We start from the raw sequence: 17446 nt of genomic DNA, 5'->3' as shown, positions 1-17446 counted from the left end.
TATTCCTAAAGCAATCTATGGATTTAATGCAACTCTATCAAAATACCAACAACATTTTTCAAAGAACTAGAACAAATCATCCTAAAATTTATATGGAACCACAGAAGACTCCAAATAGCCAAAACAATCTTGAAAAAAGAAAAACAAAAATAGAGGTATCAAATACCCGATTTCAAGATATGATAATCAAAACAGTATGGTGCTGGCAAAAAATAGATACATAGATCAATGGAACAGAATGGAGAATCCAGAAATCAACCCACAATTATATGGTCAATTAATCTTCAACAAAGGAAGCAAGAATATATAATGGGAAAAATACAGTCTCTTCAACAAATGATGTTGGAAAAACTGGACATCTACATGCAAAGAACAAAACTGGACCACTTTCTTACACCATACACAAAATCAAAATGGGTTAAAGACTTAAATGAGACCTGAAACCATAAAGATCCTAGAGGAGAGCATGGGCAGTAATTTCTCTGACATGGGCCATAGCAACATTTTTCTAAATATGTCTCCTAAGGTATGAGAAACAAAAGCAAAAATAAACTATTGGAACTACATTAAAACAGAAAGCTTTTTCACAACAAGGGGAAACATTCAACAAAACAACAAAGCAACCCACTGAACGGGAGAAGATATTTGCAAATGATATATGCAGCAAATATCAAAAATATATAAAGAACTTATGTAATTCAACACCAAAAAACCCAAATAATCCAATTTAAAAAATGGGCAGAAGACATGAGCAGACATTTTTCCAAAGAAGACATACAGATGGCCAATAGACACATAAACAGATGCTCAACATCACTAATCATCAGGGAAATGCAGTTTTCCCATCACAGAAATAATGCTTATTACTGCAAGTCTGTAATAACTAATATTTGTATATCATTTGATAATTTAAAAAACATTTTTATTTACATTTATTAATTTAACCTTTGCAAAAACTCTTAAATGGGGAGACGAAACCAAATTAGAAGTGTCTACTGTATGCTAAGAACAATGTCATATATTATCTTAATTCTCAGAAAGAAACTGCTAGATTGGTCTTATTCAACTTTTACAGATAAGGATACCAAGGCTAACAAAGGTTAAAAGAACTTGTCTAAGCTCAAACTAGCTGGTAAGTGAAAAAGGTGTAATATGAATCAAAGTCTGTCTTATTTAAAACTCTTGGGTTCAACATATCATGCCACTAGGAATTCAAAACAGGAAAGAAAGTGAAGAATAGATTTTTAATACGAACCATATCATAATATGGATTTTATAATATGAATATTTAATAAATTTACAAAGGAAATCAGCCCACAGGAATAAATGACTCTTTTTATTTCCTTTTAGGGTCCTGTGCAAACATGATAGTGTTTGTGATTATGTATATGAGAACTGTTGTGTAATGATAAATCACTATTTAGCTCTGGGACCTAAATAGAACCGTATTAACTGCCACAAATGCAATACATTTGTGAAACACAAACCAACCTTTCAGCATCAACACTGAGATTTCTACAATAGGAATAAACATCTAAAATTTGTCACAGATTATTTAGAAGCCATTTTTTATGGCATCAATGTTTTGTCTTAGAGCAGTAGCTAAATACATTCCATGAAAGAAACTATTGACTTTTCCAGATATTCAAAATATAAGATTTTACTGATAATCACATAAAGAAAAGTATTTAAGAGGACATGAATAGTCTCAGCTTTAAAATTCCAGATACCTCTCCTAAGAATTCACTTTCTTCCTCTCGAACTCGAGCTTGATCCCAGAGAGTAATCTCTAGCATTCGTTCCCTAAATTCTCTTCGGTGGACTGGAGAATAAATGAATGTTTGGTTCCATTTGGGTTCCAATGTTTTCTTTACTGTTTTAGTTCTTCTCTTGTTTTTATCACTATAAAAAAGATAAGAACATATGAACTTAAACCTTTAAGTTTTGCCCTAAAAATTATTCATTTAAAATTTCTCAGGCAGGGAGTAAAATTTTACCACAATTTATCATATAATATAAATATTATAATCATTTAAATTCTTACTAAAACTTATAAGGATATAATTACATCACTTTATAAAGACAGTATTTCTTTTTTTTTTAATTTTATGATGTTATGTTAGTCACCATACAGTACATCCTTAGTTTTTGATGTAGTGTTCCATGATTGTTTGCGTATAACACCCAGTGTTCCATAAGGCAATATTTCAATAAATCTGAAATCCTTCCATGATAATTAAAAACTTCATTTTTCTCAAAATCTAAATAAAACCAGATTGAAGAATATTAACTCTCTATATTTTTAAACATATTGCTCTATTGGAAACCTTCAAAATGGCAATGAACCAATAATATTACATAGGCTACTCACTTAAACTACAGAAGTGTAATTGCACAAAAGTCCAATAAATTGCGACGTTCACAACTTTTTATCCATATAGTTCAGCTGAACAATTATAATTACATTTTATCAAGTTACTTGCTTGCATAAAGAAATACAAACTTGTCCATTTGATAGTTATCAGGTCTTTAAAAGCACTGTAGAATTATTTTTTTTTCTTTTTTTAGAGAGGGTGGGAGAAGGGTAGTGGGAGAGAGAGAACCTTAAGCAGGCCTCACACCCCATAGGGCTCCACACAGGGCTCCATCTCAGGACCCTGAGATCATGACCTGGGCTGACATCAAGAATCAGCTGCTTAACCAACTGAGCCACCCAGGTGCCCCTGTATTTTTAACTTTCTGAGGAACCTTTATACTGTTTTCCATAATGGCTACACCAATTTATATTCCTACCACCAACACACAAGGTCCCCGAAGAGTCAGACGCTTAACTGACTGAGCCACCCAGACGCCCCTGTAAAATTATTTCTATGTGAGGTCACCACTATAATGTGGGCTGGAAATTCAAGCTGGCCATCCCTAATAGATGGGGCTTCCAGCTCAGAGGCTTCTGTACTTTTTTTGACTGCATATTTCTATCAAGTGAATGTTTTTGACAAAGCATCCCACTATATCCATATATATTTATGAAAAATATACATGTATTACTGTACTGTTGTACTAATATATTGTGTCGATTTATGAATATACAAAATTAAAATTAATTAATTTTTTAAATTAAAATTAAATTAAAAATAATTAGGTAAAAATTTAGAAAATTCAAATATTTCTTCCTGAACTCCAAGGGATTGTCTTAGACATCCCCTGGGTGTATCCATTCCTTTTGGAGATCACTATTCTAGCTTATTAGAGAGGATCAATGGCTAGATGGGAATAAAGAAAATCATCTGGGAAGAAAACATTAAGCTATCTAGAGAGCTTATTTGAAGTGAGAAGTGGACCATAAACTCCAAGAAGAACTGTATTAACTGCCACAAATTCCCTCAGCACAACACAATTCTAAGACTGTTGGAATATAGGAAACAGGGAGAACCAAGAAAGGACAGGGTGTGTCTGGATTGGGGAGGCTATGCAACTTCTTCTCTTAGGTAAATACAAGGCTTAATGCTCAATACAGATTGGATTTAACTAATCAAGAGCACATATGTTTCCAGAGCTCATATATTTAATGTGGCAGAAAGCCAGTTTAAAACAATGTATCTTTATTAATTTCTATGGTCTTGTTAGGAAAATAACTTTGCAAACCCATGTAGGAAATTTTAACTCTATTCCATGTTATGGAAACGTATTATAAATAAAAATAACTAAATAATAGAATAATAACAAGGACTATGATTTCTTACTCTTGTCATCTCCTCTCTTCATCTAAAATTTTCACAAATATTTATAAAGCATCTACATATATTCCACACTTTAAAAAATTAATTATGAGACCCTGTGAAGAGAGAAAGTTCCCTCCTTTAAAGCCAGGAAGAAAGCATTTAGTGGGAGCCTTGTTGTATAATTCAACAACGGTTTATACTGCAATCTGAAAGGGAAGAGAAGAATAAACCTTGAGTTCCTCTTAAGGAGTGAAAAAAGTTCTCAGATAAAGAGGACTATTTCAGAAGGGATTTCTATACTGGGTAGGAGGGAGAGCAGACAATCACTGAAATTCCTCGCACATCCACCATGTACAATTAACATTTAATAAGGTAATTTAGTGTGTACTGAACCACCAATCCATGCAAAGAACCATGAAAAATTATCTTCAGCAAGTTAAAAAAAAAAGTACATGAGTTTTTCTTCTATAAGTATAACAAAAACCTTTAAAATAACATCAGGTTAAAAGGGGGGCAGCTCAGTCAGTGGAACATGCAACTCTTGATCTCGGGGTTGTGAGTTTGAGCCCCATGTTGGGCATACAGATTAGTTAAAAATAAAATCGCTAAAAAAACAAAGACATAGACATTGGCGAGGGTATGTGCTATGGTGAGCACTGTGAATTGTGTAAGACTGTCGAATCACAGACCTGTATCTCTGAAACAAATAATACATTATATGTTAAAAAAAAAAAAAGAAGAAGATAGTAGGAAGGGAAAAATGAAGGGGCGTAAATCAGAGGGGCAGACAAACCATGAGAGATGATGGACTCTGAGAAACAAACTGAGGGTTCTAGAGGGGAGGGGGGTGGGGGGATGGGTTAGCCTGGTGATGGGTATCAAAGAGGGCACGTACTGAATGGAGCACTGGGTGATATATGCAAACAATGAATCATGGAACACTACATCAAAAACTAATGATGTAATGTATGGTGATTAACATAATGTAATAAAATTAAAAAAGAAACAAAATAGGATCAGGTTGTATAAGTCAAACACTGAAAAGTTGCTAAGAGTATTTAAAAACTAAGATCAATACGCATACTATTGAGATTTTTTTTAATAGCAGCTCAACAACAGTAAAATAAATCATTGATCTCTAACAGCATCATTTACCTGTTAAGAATGGAAACCATTTTTTTTAAATAAAATCCAACCTAAAGCCTTTTCTATGTATTTTCATGCTACCAGTATTTTTGGTTTCCATTTAATTTACTAGAGTAACCGTATGCAAAGACTGATGTGTTCACTCAAAATGAGAGAAAGAAATGTATTTTGACTGAAAACCAACTTTACTTCAAGATATAAAAGAGTGGAAAGCACACCCAGCTATCTTTTAGAGTACATAGTTCATTACTTAGAAAATAATGTTTTGAATGGATTGACTAACATAGTGACATTCCAGTCTAAATCTCTTCAATGCAGTCTCACGTGTCCCTCCAGGAATTCTTATCGATAAAAAAGCATCAGTTATTTTCTACATTCACCTATTCAAATAGTTTTTCTCCCAGAAAAACTGTCATGAAAAATGGAATAATTCATTCCAAAAGCATAAAGAGTCCTTTATGCATGTGTAAAAACTTGTATCAACAGGAAAAAAAAAAACCTGATGATAATGTAGCTGTTTCTGAGTTAACCAAAGAATTTTTTTCTCTTTTAAAGATAAAAAACCCTGGGGCTCCTGGGTGGCTCAGTCGGTTAAGCATCTGCCTTCTGCTCAGGTCATGCTCTCAGGGTCCTGGGATCAAGTCCCAGGTCCAGCTCCCTGCTCAGCGGGGGAGTCTGCTTCTCCCTCTCCTTCTGCTCATGTGCTCTCTCACTCTCTCTCTCTCCAATAAATAAAGATAAAACCCCAACACAACTTTATCAATCAATGAACTAAGCAACAAACTTGCTTAAATATTCTTCAAATTCCTGATACTAGACAAGAAAACAGCTGGGAAATGATTTGAGAATGAAATATTTAAGTGTTTCCCACATTCTCTGGTGTTGAGAAAAGATAAAAAACACTACATTTAAAACATAAAGGAGTGGTGAAGGGGACCTTCCTTTCCATTTGAGATCTATCTGCTCAGAAAGGGGGAGAGGGTATGTAAAAGAAAATAAAACTAAACAGAAAGAGTCAATCAAATAATAAATTCCATAATTTGAAAGACTTTTATCATCTTCAAAAGTATCTTTCTTCAGAGATTTGAGTGAGTAGAAACTTAAGTTCTATGGACACATAAGAACATGGATGGGAAGGCAGCATGTCCTGCAGGTTGTTAAGATGGCATTCTAAGAATGCTTGGACTAGAAACCACGTGTGCGCTAACGAGCCAGGTGATGTGGCCTCCAGGATGGCAGGGTAATGTGCCTATGAAATCTGTCATCCAACTAAAGTTTAAGCTAGGTAAAAGCCCCAGTTATGAATATCCTCTTCTTCCCTTGCAGTTCCAAGGATATCCCTATCCAGAAGACAACCTAAGTTGTGAGAAAACAACTTTTCTTCAAGCAAACTTTGTAAAATAAAATTTTATGGCAAATAGTTTCTAATCACTTTAGATGTGATAGCACCTTGACATATTTTCTGAGGAATTTTCTTCACAAATTTCACTTCAAAATAGGAATCACATAAGATGTAAGGCCTTTGCTAATGGTCTACTTCCTTTCTTTTCTCCTTTTCTTTGAGAAATTGTTCTTCAGATGATACTTGGGCACTCAAATCTGACAATTTTCAACTCGAACTAAGTACATGAGGGTCCAGAAGTGTGCAAACGTGTTGAAGATCACATCTGTGCCTGGCCATTTCCAGCCTGAGAAAAAAATGACCAGACCTTGAAAGCACTCTGTCCTGGAAACCAGGGATGCAGAACAGCTGGGGAAAAGGTAATCGGTGCCCTTAATTCTTTCTTTTTTTCATGATGTCTATTCAATAGTCTCTTATTTTTTTATATTCCAGAAATTAAAAATGATTAGATAATTTTTGAAAAGCTATTTCTCCAAACCTAATTCCTCTGTTTAAATTAGGGCAGAACAATAGCATTTCTGCTAGTTAGCATGGACACAAACCAATGATGCTTGAAGAAGCTGATTCTGGGCCCAGTGGTAAAGTTTCCTGGATGATATGGTGTGGTGAAACATAAAACACTCATTAATTTTATGGAATATAAAGAAATGATACCTTAGTATGAGGAGGTAGAAGTTGTAAAGGAATATGATGAATACCTTTTAGTATCATTTCCAGGTTTTTGCTTCTGTAGATTGTGCTAAAAATGCACTTGATTTTAAAAAGTATAATTTTTAATGATTTTGATAAGCGAAAATATACATCATTTAAGAATCCATACAATGTAAAATAAATATTCAATAAAATCATCTATATTATAACATTTGATATGTCTTAAAACAATCTTGAAGCATTTACTGTCACTGTTTTGAAGACTAATATGAATCATATGAGTAATATGAATCATATGAATAATACGAATCATTATGCTTACGTTAAACTTCATAAATATCTGACTCGCATGATACATAAAAATAAAATAAGACAGAATTGAAACACCCACTGTTATTAACATTTCTTATTTATTTTCAAGAACATTTATTTTGTTTCACATCCCTACCTTCTGTCTGGAAGAAAGTAAATTTTAACATAAGGATTCCTTGGCCTCCCATCTTCCCTGGAAGGGAGATCCTTTGCTCCCAAAATTGTAACTATTAATTGATGACCAACCTTGTCAAACCACAGTTTTATCTGAAAAGCAAAAATATTCATTTATCAGCTCAAACTTTTATTGCCATAACATAATGTTTATATTTCCAATCTTTGCCCCATTCTCTTACAGTAATGTGAGCACAGAATATAAGTTCTACTTAGTAAGTTGCAGATAGTTAAAATAAAAGGATATGCTATAATAACTTCAATGAATAGAAGAAATAATTCAGATATTTTGGGTTGACTGATAAATCACTTGAGGTTTTGTCATCCTAATTTGATTGCTTATTAACATGCATGTAATAATTATACTGCCATAACTAAGAACTTTCTATACAATGACTGCTCTGTGTCTATCTTTATGAAAGAATCATTGTGGTTCATTTTAGTTCCCCTACAATAATGAGTTCAAAATAATTGTTCAAATGAATTGAATAGATACCTTATTTATATGGCATTCATATGGAATTTTTAAGCAAATGTTTTAAAAGACAAAACATTTCATTTAAAAGACACTTCAAAGATTATAAGCAAGGTGGAATTATTAGTAGCTTTAGTCAATAGACTCCTTAAGTTTGTATTTAAAACCATAATAAATTCATCTTTATAGATTTTTCTTATACAAGATATAAAGTCCCTTTTTCATTAGTGAGGAAGATGTATCACATCCTTAGAATAACAGGGTATATTTTATCACTGGAGATGAGAAAATGTGAGTAATTTCCCTATGACATAATTAGGGATTAGAACTTCACATCCAGCTGCTAAATTCGTTTGATTTAACAACTGTCACCTCCCACACACATACCTCACACTCCCACACCTAGCTAGCTGTTTCTACCATGTCAGAATTTATAACTACGGCTCTATCCCACATTTTGGTTCAGAACTCAGCACATCTTTGACCACTATCTTGATATTGAATCCAAAACCTGAAATTTGGGAATAAAATTATGGTTTATATATAGTTTTGGGGTTTATATGCCTTTTAATAGTTTAATTTTTCCTTTAATTTGGATGTACAATATTTGCAGCAGTTTAAAAAATTTAAATATACGTCTCATGTCAGTCCTTCCCTCTTCTCCAGAAGTGTGTGTATATATATATATATATTTACAATATAATATATTATAAATATATATATTTATATATTTATAAATATATATAAAAATAATAAAATAAATATATATGTATGTATATATGATATACTGGTAGTGCAGTTCCATTTCTAACACGGTTTTGTTGTGTCCCTCACTTCATATTTTAGAGAATGAGAGGCTGAGCAAGATATGACTCAGAAGAAGACTTATGGCCCAGAAGAGTACATAAAATTATTTATTCTGCTTTTCAGTCAAATGGAATTAGCCCTCTTAGTAATAGTAAGAAAATTTAATTTTTTTTAAAACTATAATTATTACTCTTTATGTTGTACGAAGTCCTTATGTTTAATGCAGGTATTATCTTGCTGTTGTGTAACAAAGTTTTCCTAATAGAGCTGCCAGGTATGGTCTCTAGACGATACCTGGCAGCTCTAGACAAGTTTTTCTAGACAAGTTTTTCTTAAAGTGTGGTTCCCTAACTTCCTTATATCAGTGTTATCTGGCTTATTTGTTAAAATGTTCCTGTGGCCCACCTCTCACCTACTGACTCAGAATGGGGCCCAGGAACTCGCATTTTAACAAATCCTCCTGGTGATTCTCATAGGCATTTGAGAACCACTGCCTTAAACTAGGGGATCAACAACCTGGAAAAAAAAAAAAAGACTCTCACATGCAAATAGAAAAAATTCAAATATTTCCTTGTGTAACAATATAAGAACATAGATAGAGATGAGGGTAAGTGGAAAAAAGAAACTATTCTTCTGGCAAAAGACGTAAGGGGAAAACAACAACAAAAGTAAGAAATACAAGAGTGTCTTGTGTATGAGACGAAACAGAGATGTTGTCAGATAGCATCATGGTTCCTCTAAAATGTGTCACCAAAACCATATTAATTTCTGATATTCTCTATTTTCTATAGCAATAAAAGCTTATGGCTTTATTTTCCCATGATATTAATAATCCTTCTCTGAGGATCATGACATGAATATTAGGCACTTCAAAGAGAAAAAGACTCTAAAGAAAAATTTTCTGATAAACTTTACACTTAGAAACTAAGAAACAATAATAATTATTATTAGACTATGCTCATAATTATTCGAGAAAATCACTGATTTCTGTCCATTTTTTGAGGGATGAGACTAAGCACTTGCCATCTCCACAAGCGATCTTTTTGCTTCTCTAAAATTGTTAAAGAGAAACCTTTCAGATACATAACTTCAAATGTTTGATAAGGAGTATTCTTTTTAGATTTCTTATGCCATAGAAAACCAAAAATATCATTTGTCAATAATATTCATTTTTCATGCAAACAGGTATTAGGCATATGGCCTTCATATTTTCACAATTATACTTTACAGTCTATTAAATCATACTTTCCAAATATATGTGTTAAAATAATATAGATAAAAAGGCACTTTTTAATTTTACTGATTTTTTAATCAAAATTACAACTTTTAATAAACTGTCTTAAATTAGGCATTTGATCAATAGCCCTAATTTTCATTTTATATTACAGGACTTGCATTGAAGTTTTTAATAGATATCCAGTTTACCTTATCAAAACAGAATTATCTTATTAGCTAGATTATTTTATCACATTCCTAAATTTCTTATCTGTGCTTTTCAAATGAATGGTTAAAACATATGTTGATTTCCCCAAAATATAACAAATGTATCTCCACAATTCTAGATATGACATACTTCTTATTTTAGCTCTATTTCATTAATAGAAATCCTGGCATCATTTTGATTGTTTTAATATAACAATCATTCCAGCTTTACCATGTACCCATTCTTAAATTTCCTAAGGAGAACTGAACAGCACAAGTAAATATTTAACTCTAAATAACATTAACTAAAACAAGTGTAATTTTTAAAATTTAAACTAAATTAGTATTATTCAAAACCAACAACAAAAAAACATGCAGCAAAGCAAGGAAAGCATACTACTACTTTAAAAAAAAAAAACTATATTGTCATTACTTTAACCATATAAGGGTTTCCTAATGAAAAGAGGCAAACAACTTGTACCAAGTATTACAGTAAAATTAAACGACATTTCAATTACAAAATGTAAACAACATAAATAAACCCAACACATTTTATTTAGATTGTTATTTTGTTCTTTCAAAGTAATACACTTTCCAAAGTTGAACCTTATATATAATATGCATAAAATTCATATTTTAGATAAGGTACAAATTTATTTGCCAGTCTCCTCAAGGAGTTGTTGCTTGGAAAATGCAAGAGAATGTAGATGTTAAGTGATATAATGAATTATTTAAAGAGACAGCAACCTTGGTGTAATAAAGGATAATATCAACAGTATAAAATTAGGTATTTTTGTCAATGTTATATACATATATATATGTACAGTCTGAAACCTATCAGTTTTAGTATTCAGTTCATCATATAAAATCACTAACAAAGATTGTCTCTTTAAATTTTTATTGTATTTTAATCCCCATGCAGAATTTTACAAGCTGGCTTATAAAATGATTTGAAAGTCAATAATATGGTTTGGAGCAACATACCAAACAAAGTTTCCTACTACGCATTTTCCAAAAACATACAAATAAGGGTTAAAACACAACTTTAGTTTCTATCAGGCAGACAAGGCCTTTACCTGAACCCTAGGAACAAAAGGCGTTGTTCTTCTACTAAGGCTTTGGCTCTGGTAAGCAAAATTAAAGAAAAAAGCAATAAAACAAAACCAAAAAGGACAACACGCTGGAACTAAAAGACCAAAAGTAAAATAAACACATAAAACTATCCCTTAAATATACTTTTTCCATAACAATATATATCTAAATTAAGTACTTCAATATAATGAATAAGTTAATTTTGCCAAAATGTTAAAACATATAAAAACTATATAAAATCTTAGAATTTTTAAATGTAATCAACATAACAAGAATTAAGACTGAATGTAAAGTAACGCTTTTGGGCTCGTGTACTCTGAAAGAATGAGTATAAACATAATCCAAGAGTCAAGAAATTTCTGGTTTCACCCTTAAACACACTACCATAGGAAAAAATCATAGTCCAAGAAGATGCATCATAGAATTATAGTGAAAAGTTATCTGTAAATTGACTGTATGACTTCTCCAAAATTTGTCTAACGAAGGTTTAAAAAACATTAGCCAAGTTGGCTTTAGCATTTCTTAAAAGAATAAACACAGTAAGATAAAAGTGTGCAGAAGGCACTAGACTAATTAGTTGATTCACATCTTAAGAATTTATACCAGATTCTAGTATTTAAACACCATTTTTAAACATTTATTAGGTACCACTCAAGATAACACTGTTTATTGCTAAAAACACTTAGTAATGATAATACCTCATTTCTTTTTGTTATTTCCAATCTTTTACTGACAATTTATTGCAAGTTCATTGCCTCCAACAACACTAGGAGGTAGTTGCTATTATGTCTAATTTGAGATGAGGAAACAGAGACATAGAAAAGGGGTGCATACAGTTGCCCATACTCAAACAAAAAGTAAGATAGTGTAAAGACAGAAAATAAAGCTGGGTTCTAAAAAAACAAAAATAAAACAAAACAAGGGAAGAGGAAAGAAAAGAAAAGAAAAGAAAAGAGGAAAGGAAAGGAAAGGAAAGGAAAGAAAAGAAAAGAAAAAAGAAAAAAAAGAAAAGAAAAGAAAAGAAAAGGAAGCCCAGTTCTGATGAAGGCATTCTATTTCAAATTCTCAGAATAAAATCAAATTTTCTTTCTCTCCTGGGTTATTCTGTTTTCACTTTGAAACAGTTTCCAAAAGACACCACAATAATCAGAATTTTGTGCCTTTATTAAGGCATGCCAATGATTAAATCAGGAACAAAATCAGATGCATATCCCTGGGTTTGGGGATAGATTTCAAGGCATTTAATTCTTCTTTCACCAAGATTCCATCCCATTCCTCATACTTCTCACGGATGTTTCTCTTGTCTAATTCAAAGAGTTATAAATAGAGACCTTTCCACTGTTATACGGAAACAGATAATAGGTAGTAGGAGGACCGTTGCCTAATTCAACTATCATCAGATAGAGATTGTTTAAGACATAAATCTAAAAGCCAAAGGAAAGCAGACCTTAAAAGCAGATATCAATCATATGAGTCATCTTTCTCTCTTTCCAAAAACCAAGGCAGTCTCAAATCTAAGCAGTCTTCCTTTTCATGTGGAGACACTTCCAAAGGAAGAAAGAAATCTTTAGATATGGAGTATTTACTGATATCTGTCTGCAGAATCCTAGGTGGATGTTTCTCTAGCAAATGGACCAGGGATGTCTGAAATGCATAGAGATTAACAAGGCAAGCTGAACAGAGGGACTAACAAAATACTCTATTTGGAAATAGATTTTATTTTCCTTGCTCTCTCACCTGTTCTGCCTGTTTTAGACCCAAATAGCAAGGTAATGGAAGATTATTGCAAGTAAATATTACTTCATTAACTAAAAAAAAATTAATTTCAAACAAACAGCACTTTGAAATAAATTAGTCCTTTAAGGCAAACATTTTCCATCTTCTAAAACAGTCTCAAATAAGCAACTCACAGATTTCTGAAATCTGTTGTCTACAATCCATGGTAATTTAAACCTAATCTTCACCTATAAATTTATACATTAAACATATGTTTGTTTTGCTAGTTTTTTTAAATTGAGATGAAATTCAAATATCATAAAAGTAACCATTTTAAAGTGTATAATTCAGTGGCATTTAGTACATTCACAATGCTGTGCAACCACTGCCTCCCTCTAGTTTCAAAACTTATTACCCCAGAATATACTGTACCTATGAAGGAATCAATCCCCATTCTCCTATTGCCCCAACTCTTGGCACATTCTAAGCTGATTTCTGCCCCTGTGGATTCTGGATATTTCATACAGGAATGGTGAAGTATTATATATTGCATTGCAATTTGTAATTAATACTAATTCATGTATTTTAAACAGGAAATATCTGATGAAACCTGTAACAAGTCAGCCTCATACAAATGAAGAAGTGAATTTGTACACAATTTGTTTTGCATTTTTTATTGTCTATCTTTAAGGCATTCCTTTTATGCAATGCTTCTGGACTAACAAGGTTGTGACGATGAGGTCTAATAGGTAAAAGCTCAAAGGAAAACACTTTCACTTACAGAAAGGTTTAAAAAGGCTATAGAATTTCTAAGGAGATATGAAGGATACATACCTATTCTTCAGTTACCTATTCCACTTAAAAGGGCATACAAAATGATTATGTACAATATTTACAAATAATCACTAAAAATGGAGTCAAAAAATATTAAAACAAAGTCACTTGAGGAAACATTATAGCCATAAATCAACCACAGACTCAGAAGTAAAATAAAATATGATTGTCAATAAGAATCAATGTGTTCCTATAGAAAGAAAGAATTTTGAGCCATTTCTCACTTTTAAAAAGAGTTGAAGGCTATATTTTATCTTAACGCTCTATCAAAAACTAGCCAAAAACTCCAGATTAATTTAAAAATAATGAAAGAACCACAAAAGTAATCCTCTGATGAAGGAAACTGTTAAACTATGGAAGAACATAAATATTAAAAAGAATCAAAATAAGGGAGTGTTGGCACTGAGAAGGCTAACACACACTCCACGTGTCCTAAACCTGAGCTCATACTGAGTTTCTCACCAAATGTATTCATGGCACTTTTACAGTTATGCTCTAGGATAATAACAAGCAGCCAGCAGAATTCAAGCATAAAGAGGAAATAAACTGCATAAATTTTTTAAAATCATCAATAGTCTTTAAAAGAAAGTTTAAACAACAATTTAAATTATATGTATATTTCTATTTGAGAAATTATCAGTCCATGAACTGACATAATACATTAGGAGGTCAGCTCACAAGTCATACAAATTACCTTTGTTCCCTGGAATTAGCAACATCATAAATTTGTAAGTGAGTTATGAGCCCAGGTAAAATCTCATCAAAATAAAAATGCCCAAAGGTAAAATAAGTAGAAGGAGATAGAAACTGTAATGTTGCCTGATGACTTCCTAGGAATTTTCTCAAAAGGTGATATATGCAGATGTATTTCCTAAACTCTACATCATTAGAGCAAACCAAAATTGTCTCCAGTTGGCAGAAATAGGGTTAAATATAAAGGAAATAATATCAGAAGGGTGTTTTGCTCATGTTTTCCTGCATGCAAAGAACAAACATAAAATTAAGTTTCATGAGGATAAAATCCATGTCTATCTTGTTCATTGCTGTATTCCCGGCAACTAGTATTATGGCTGACCTGGGGTCAGAACTTAACAGATATTTCTTGAATAGATGATTGCCCTTGATCTTAGCCAAAAGGCCGAGAAGTGATCTTGAATAGATGATTGAAGATTAATTTCATAAAAACACTTTTGAGGAAAATGTTGGCAACAGATTTTAAGAATCTTAAATTTTTTTCTCTTTTCTTTCATATTGTAATTTTACTTCTGAAAAGTTATCCTGACAAAAGAATTTTGTCTGACCTAACAGAATATGTAAGAGTTACATTCAAGGATTTCCATGGCATCATTGTTTAGAGTACTATAAATTAAGAACAAGATGTCCCATAATAGAGAATTAAATTAAAATGGTATATTAGCTCTTAAAATCATTTTAAGAGAAATATTTAAAGAAAAAATTTTAAAGAAAAGAGCATACAATGTATTACTAAGTGGAAAAGCAGGTCTCAAAATACTATACACAGATTTATCACTTTTGTTTAAAAACTTATATGTATGTGAAAAGTTACATTTTAGTGGTAGGATTATAGGTGATTTTTATTTTTTAGTTACTTATCTGTACTCTCTAGATTTACCACAAATATGTATTGTATTTATTAATGTTATCTTACTGGAACATACCCCTTCCAAGTCACAAGAAAATGATAAAATGTACATATTTTAAATTACAATTACATGGATTTTAAACTAATACCATTTATAAATGTAAATACCATTACTTTGAATCACTAATCATACTCTTAGAAGTAAAACTTTTAAGTTTTTATTTCCTCAAAATATTTAAGTCTTACCTTTCTAGTATATTCATTTTGAACCATGATAAAAAAATAGCTGAATTTGAAATTTGTCTAAATGCCTGCATTATGCTCCTCAATCTCCCCCCAACCCCCACCTGCCTCCCCGGTCCAATTTCTATAGGGCCTTGGGATTTCAAAGATGGTAACAAAGCAGTACTTACTTACTATGGAAGTCTAACTTCTACTCCCTCCTCCACCAACTGAAGCCAACTACACACACACACACACACACACACACACATTTATGTACTGGCATCATCCAGGCATCCTAAACACTATTTAAAGATGGACTATTTGAATGGAGCCATAATAATTTAATAAAAAAGGTTAATATTAGCACTTTCTAAAATGGTGTAAGAAAATACACATACATTTGTAACTATAAATGACAACATCTGTGCTGTTAATATATGTAAAAGAATAAGTAGAAAGATGCTACTTAGTATAGAAAATGAAAGAAAGATCACTGTCTTCAAATGAAAAAGTTCACTCTGTTTATGAGAAAGGAAAAGAAAATAATAAAGAGAAGAAATTAATTTTAGTAAGACATTTACAAGTTCCTAATAGTATCTCAACTTCTTTCTTGCATAATTTTTCTGTTATTGTCACCTTTGTGATCAAAAGAGTCCCAGAATGGACATGTCTAAAAACTATTTCAATAATTTTAATGTTAGCTCTGCTTATACTTCCTATAGCTTTTAATTAATAAAAATTCTTCAGTAAAAATCAAACACCTCTCCTACCCCCCGAAAAATAAAAGGAGAAACTTCAGAGCTGATTAAACAAAAAGCTTTTTCTATTACTCTTAAAATATCAGCCCAAGAATAGTTTAGTTTTCAAATATAACATTTTTTATCCAAAATTCAATGTCTGGATTTTGAGAATCTAAATAGTTCTTAATACATATAAAATTGCAAGTTTAGTAACTCATCAACATGATGTTTCTAAAATACAACTGGATGAATTTAGATATTTTAATATTTTAAATAGTTTAAAAAGAGAATGGCAACTGAAGAAATTGATAAAAAGTGAGGGCTCAAATTTGTAAAGCTCTTCTAATTATGGACAGAAAATGCCAAATTGAATTTTTAATTTTTATATAAGATGTTCAAATTAGGGATCCCTTACTATGAAATCACCCAGTATACTCAGTTATCTATTATATATTAGCCATTTACTTAGTTTTGTCTGTTGACCAAAGCTTCTCAAATATCATTATACTTACAGCAATATTCATACCCCAGTGATTTACTATGAAATTCATACCAAATTTCCTTAAACTTGAAAAGCAGGGAATGTATAAAATTTACTTTCATCTTAAATATACCATCTTTGTACAGTACTGCAATGTGATTTCTCTCAAAAGTCTAGGACAAATTATAGTCATTTTAAGATAGTGAGCAAAAATCATGACCTTGAATTTTGGAATAAAATTACTAAGGTAAAGAAGGTTTTAGATATCTCTACAAATTCTCTCACTGAATTCCAGAAAATCTAATATACTTTAATAAAGAAACTCTATGCTAAATAATTAAAATTAAATTTCAATTAATCAAAACTACTAAGAATGAGAAAACTGATGGTTAAAAACACAACTACATTCTAAGAAGGAGCTGGTTTACAAAAAGCTATTGTCATATAGTAATAACATTACTTGGTACTTCAAAAAGAGAAATTAATGTAGTGATTACATACTGAAAGTTGTCCAGATAAGTATTGTGGAACATCCCTCAACATGCCGGGACTCATGGGAGAGGTAACGGAAATAGAAGGGCGATCCATTTTTTGAGATTCAAAAGAGCTAGAACCTGAAATGGTAATTATACATAAAGAACAAT

General features: G+C 31.7%; 1 protein-coding gene across 33 annotated transcripts in view; it reads right to left on the bottom strand.

Moving 5' to 3' along the window:
- The window catches only part of RIMS2 (regulating synaptic membrane exocytosis 2), a 583419-nt gene that overhangs the window by 263050 nt on the left and 302923 nt on the right, over window positions 1–17446 (bottom strand). For 22 of the 33 annotated variants that reach the window (XM_027597538.2, XM_027597533.2, XM_027597419.2 and 19 more), the window contains 3 exons: window positions 17304–17416; window positions 7370–7500; window positions 1731–1902 (listed from right to left, as the gene is read on the bottom strand). In XM_027597538.2, the coding sequence (XP_027453339.1) occupies window positions 1731–1902; window positions 7370–7500; window positions 17304–17416 (416 nt within the window). Of the gene's footprint in view, window positions 1–1730; window positions 1903–7369; window positions 7501–11187; window positions 11236–17303; window positions 17417–17446 lie in introns of all 33 variants that reach the window. The other 11 variants (XM_027597289.2, XM_027597299.2, XM_027597310.2 and 8 more) reach the window with 1 other exon arrangement.

The sequence above is a fragment of the Zalophus californianus genome, chromosome 4 (genome assembly GCF_009762305.2).
Source record: "Zalophus californianus isolate mZalCal1 chromosome 4, mZalCal1.pri.v2, whole genome shotgun sequence".
Lineage (NCBI taxonomy): Eukaryota > Metazoa > Chordata > Mammalia > Carnivora > Otariidae > Zalophus > Zalophus californianus.
Note: the sequence above shows the minus strand (reverse complement) of the source record. Positions and strands in the feature narration are given on the sequence as shown.